A 4,776-nucleotide genomic window follows, 5' to 3' on the forward strand; every position below is an offset into this window, starting at 1 on the left:
AGAATAAACTATAAAGAGAGCTGTAACTCAAATGTTAATATCTCATTAAGTTTTATGAGGAGAGAGAAATGGGGAAAATAGACACAATATAATTATTTCCCCAAAGAGAAGACTTGCCAATAAACCTGGGGCTCTTTTTCTACCTGTTTCTGACTCACAGCTTAGTTGTTCTGTTTCAGTGAATGAAAACATAAGAACTGGGGTGAAGCTTGATTGCTTTTCTTTTTAATATATACCTCCCCTATTATCACAAAGTGGTTGAGGACATGCAGAGTAAAGCTTTTACACTTAGGCAGGAAAAATCAAAGGAACAAGTAAAGATTAGGCGAAAAGGGAATTAACCTGGATCAAAAACAGTAACTGTGAAAGGGACCTTGGAATCCTAGTAGACAGTGGTGAAATCCAATTTTTTTACTACCAGTTCTGTGGGTGTGGCTTGATGGGCGTGGCTTGGTGGACATGGCAGGGGAATGATATTGCAAAGTCTCCATTCTCACCCTACTTCAGGGGAAGGATACTGCAAATTCTCTATTCCTTGGAGATTTTTGGCATGTTTTATTCCTACAATCGTTGACACTGACAGGATCTCGAATGCAACAACTGCATAAGTTCAGATTTTCCATTTTACCAGGATTTTGGTTTGGTGATTTATTTTTTTGCTTTGTTTTAGAATATCAAATATACAGAAGCAATTGTAAAGCACAGAGAATTAGACTACAAAAACATAGGTTGTCATTAGTTAGCAACAAAATCTTATATGCTGCCATCTACAGGTCATCTTCATTTTTGCAGCTGACATCTTATGGCCCACTAGGAAGTACAATCCTTTTCAAGCTACTTTTTAAAAGAAAAAGTATATTTGCATTCATTACCACATACTTTTAGATAGAATTTGTGGGGCTGCAGTTTAAATGACTTTGGGAGACTCCAACAGATAAGAGGGTTTGCTAATAAAAGCATAAAATTTCACCTTCGTGTAGAAAATTCAGATATGTACTTATTGAATTAATGAACTACCCCGCCCGTTAAATTCCACTTAAATTTGGCTGAAAAAAAATCTTTAATGGGATATTTTTATTCATATTTTAATTTTAATTCTAGTATTTATTAAGGGATTTTAAAGACTGTTTTAAATTACAAGGCTTCATGAGTATTCCAACAGAAAGATGGCATATAAATCCAGAAAATAAATAATAAAAATACAGTTGGTGTTATATAGCCACATGAGCTATAAACTAGCTGCTTCCAATCTATTTCAACTATCAACAGGCTGAGATCCTGTCTTAACCGTTCTCAGAATTCATTAACAAACTTAACTACAGTTTGCAGATGTAATTTAAGTTTCTGGGTTTTGCAACTGTAAACGGGGGTCATAAAACATGGTAGGCCAGTTCAGTTACTCCTTTGTGATACAATGAGTTTTACAAATCTACCCTGTTATAATCCTTACCTACTGAGATTCCCACAGAAAGCTGCTGTTCCAGGCATAAGAGCAGAGTTAGGTAGGTCTGTTTGTTTGGTTTAATCCACCGACAATTTTACAAGGAAAGCCGGTTACAGAACATTTAGTAACCTACTTTCACACATCCTGTATTTTTCAGGAGAAGACCTGCTCACCCAACATTGTTTCTAATAAACAACTACTGTATCAGATAAATCCAACTTTCCTTTTGTTGTTCCTCGTTGCATCCTGAAAACAAAAGGGCAAAAACTACAACATGTGTTTTTGTTTTCCGTTAAATATCTTAGGCTTTTTGTTGGTGCAGCTCAACTATGTGCCAAATTGTTTATTCCCCTTTAATTCACCACAGAAATGAAAGGCAAGGGGATTACAAAGGGGAAAAAAACCAGAAATGAGAACGCTTTGTAGAACCAGCTAATGTGGTTTATAGAAGAACCACAGTTAGGATGTATTCCAGAAACTGACTGGACTAACCATGTTTTATGTGAGGTATGAACAAACACAGTGTCTCTAATTAGCACTGGGTCATAAGCTTTGCAGGATGGGGACTGCAAAACTATAAAGATACTCATTGGGGATTAAGGTTGGATCTTATCTGCACCTGCCTAAAGATGGAGGTATTTCTGGAAGGAGAGAGCGAGGTAGAGAGGAAAAAGGAAAGGAAGAATGCACATAGGATTATACTGAAATATTGTAAAATCAGAAGGATTTGGCATAACCTCAATTTCAATCCTTTCTTGGTACTTGCCACTGAGTCCTGGGACAGAGCCTTACCTAAAGTTGTTCTGACTTTCGTTGGTTTCTTTCTTTGGGGAGCTTCCTTGCTATTATTGTTTGGAGGACTATTTGTCATCTTTACCTACAAAAGCTATGGAGCTTTCTTTCCAAACCAATTCTTCCTTCTGCCCGGTTGGCTGGCTATCCTGACTGCTGCTTTGCTTTTCCCAGCTGGGTTGCTGGCAATCTGCGTCCCTGTGAAAAGTTCTCATTATAGCCAAGGAATTCTAATGTATTTGCTGCTGGTCCTGTTCTGCCTGGAAACTTCCTCGGTTGCCATGACCCAAGTCTACTCTGCCAAAGCATGCTACCAACTGCGAAGCAGCCTGGATCACTTTTTTCACCGATACAACTGGACTTTTCCACATCATTGCAGCACTAAGATGGTGGATTCCATCCATAAACAATTAAAGTGTTGTGGGATCTACAATTACACTGACTGGACAGAAGGGCTCCCAAAGCCTCTCCAGAGTGGACACATCCTTGTTCCAGAAAGCTGTTGCAAAGAGACTTTCTTGGATTGCAATGGTGATCTAAACCAACCGGAGAAACTCTTCAAGGAAGGATGCCTTATGAAGCTACAGAAAAGGCTGCGTTTTATCACACAGTATATGGTTTGGTGTTGTGTGCTGGTCATTTGCCTGGAAGTATTAGCTGCTGTCAGCAATGGAATACTAATGAAGGCACCCCCAGCCCAAGACTTCCGCATTTTGGATTCTTCTGCTTTTTCTTAAAGGGCCACACTGGCTCTACTTTCTGTATTTCCTGTGGTTTTACACACTCCTTTTAAAATTATGTTATATAAAATTTGCCCTTTGGTAATACTTGGTGCCTTAAAGAACACAATTTCCTTTGTGTATGGTGATCAGATTGGTGTGCTTAGATAACAATTTTTAAAAGTTAACAAAAATTAAAATTAAGTCATTGCAAATACTGTACTGGAAAAGTAGTATTTGTTATATAGTGCAGAGATAGGCAACCTTAAATACTCAAAGAGCCACAAAGATCCTAACTGGAAGCCCCCTGTTCAATTCTGGAGTCGACTAGAAGTCCGGTTCCCCACCATTGGGTCTCCTAGCGCGGTGTCCTTTTTCCTCTGCGGACTGGAAGTCTGGTTCCCCCACCATAGAGTCTCCTCCTAGTGCAACATCCTTTTTCTTCTGCAGACCGGAGGTCCGGTTCCCCCACCATAGTCTCCTCCTAGCGCGGTGTCCTTTTTCCTCTACCTATCCTAACCGAAAGCCCTATCAATTGTGGAGCCGACCAACAATAGGGAGCCACAGCAGAGAGATGAAAGAGCCACATGCAGCTCCAGAGCCACCGGTTACTGACCCCTGGTATAGTTTGTTTTGTTTGTTTGTTTGTTTTATTAGATTATATACCGCCCTACTCCCGAAAGACTCAGGGCAATGAACACGCACAAAATAAAATACATAGATACAAAAGTTAAAAAACATAATTAAAACCAGATTAAATAATTTAGTCCGAGACAATTAAAAATCCCAATAATTTAAAACAGATTAAAATTTCAATTTAAAAGAATTTTAAAACAGGGGAGAAAATTAGGCAAGGCCAGCTTGCTGGAATAGGAGAGTCTTAAGAGCACGGCGGAAAGTGCGCCGATCTGGGATCCTCCGTATCTCTGGGGGGAGCTCGTTCCAGATAGTGGGTGCCCCCACAGAGAAGGCCCTCCCCCTGGGGGCCACCAGTCGACATTGTTTAGCTGACGGCACCCGGAGGAGCCCCTCTCTATGAGAGCGTACCGGCCGGTGGGAGGCTGCTTGTGGTAGTAGGCGGTCCCGTAAATAGTGTATATGACAATTAAGTCTTTTGATATTTCACTGGTTGAGGTGTTTAAGAAGTATTAGATAGTTGGCATTAATGAAATAGCAGTAGGAATTTAACATCACAAAGAACCTTCAAGAGGTTGAGGTCTGAAGGAGAAAGGAAAAGGCAGAATAATTACTTTTTGGAGGAGGATGGAGTACATCATACACTTGGCAAGTGAAAGGCAAGGCAGAAGGAAAAAAACTTTTTCCCCCAAGAGAATGTAGAATGAAATTCAAGAATGAAAACGGTGAGAAGAAAAGCACAGATTTTAAGAGATTATTCAGAGTAGGAAGTAGGAAGCACTGAATTCTCAGTATATGGCTCTGTGGCATAAGAGTTGATTGCAAAATAATTATTTGGGTTGGGGTTGGTATTGTCACAGCAGACCAGTGTGATTTTGCAAATTTTGAAGATAAGGGAGTGGAGGGCAGGCTGGGAGTTGAACATGTGGTCATGCCTTGGTTACAGGCATCTGCTTAATATGTATTTAATATGTACTGCCTGCAGAAGTTGTGAATGCTCCAACACTGGAAATTTTTAAGACGATGTTGGATAACCATTTGTCTGAAGTGGTGTAGGGTTTCTTGCCTGAGCAGGGGGTTGGACTAGAAGACCTCCAAGGTCCCTTCCAACTCTGTATTATTCTATTCTATTCTATTCTATTCTATTCTATTCTATTCTATTCTATTCTATTCTATTCTATTCTA

At 39.8% G+C, this 4,776-nt stretch overlaps 1 protein-coding gene across 1 annotated transcript; it reads left to right on the top strand.

Annotated features, from left to right (window-relative positions):
• The first annotated feature begins 2,073 nt into the window (after positions 1-2,073).
• On the top strand, positions 2,074-2,973 carry LOC117661927 (tetraspanin-3-like). The gene has a single exon (XM_034411237.2). The coding sequence runs from the start codon at positions 2,074-2,076 to the stop codon at positions 2,971-2,973; it is 900 nt and encodes a 299-aa protein (XP_034267128.2).
• Positions 2,974-4,776: the final 1,803 nt, after the last annotated feature.

This window comes from Pantherophis guttatus, chromosome 2 (genome assembly GCF_059756535.1).
Source record: "Pantherophis guttatus breed Tessera chromosome 2, ASM5975653v1, whole genome shotgun sequence".
NCBI lineage: Eukaryota > Metazoa > Chordata > Lepidosauria > Squamata > Colubridae > Pantherophis > Pantherophis guttatus.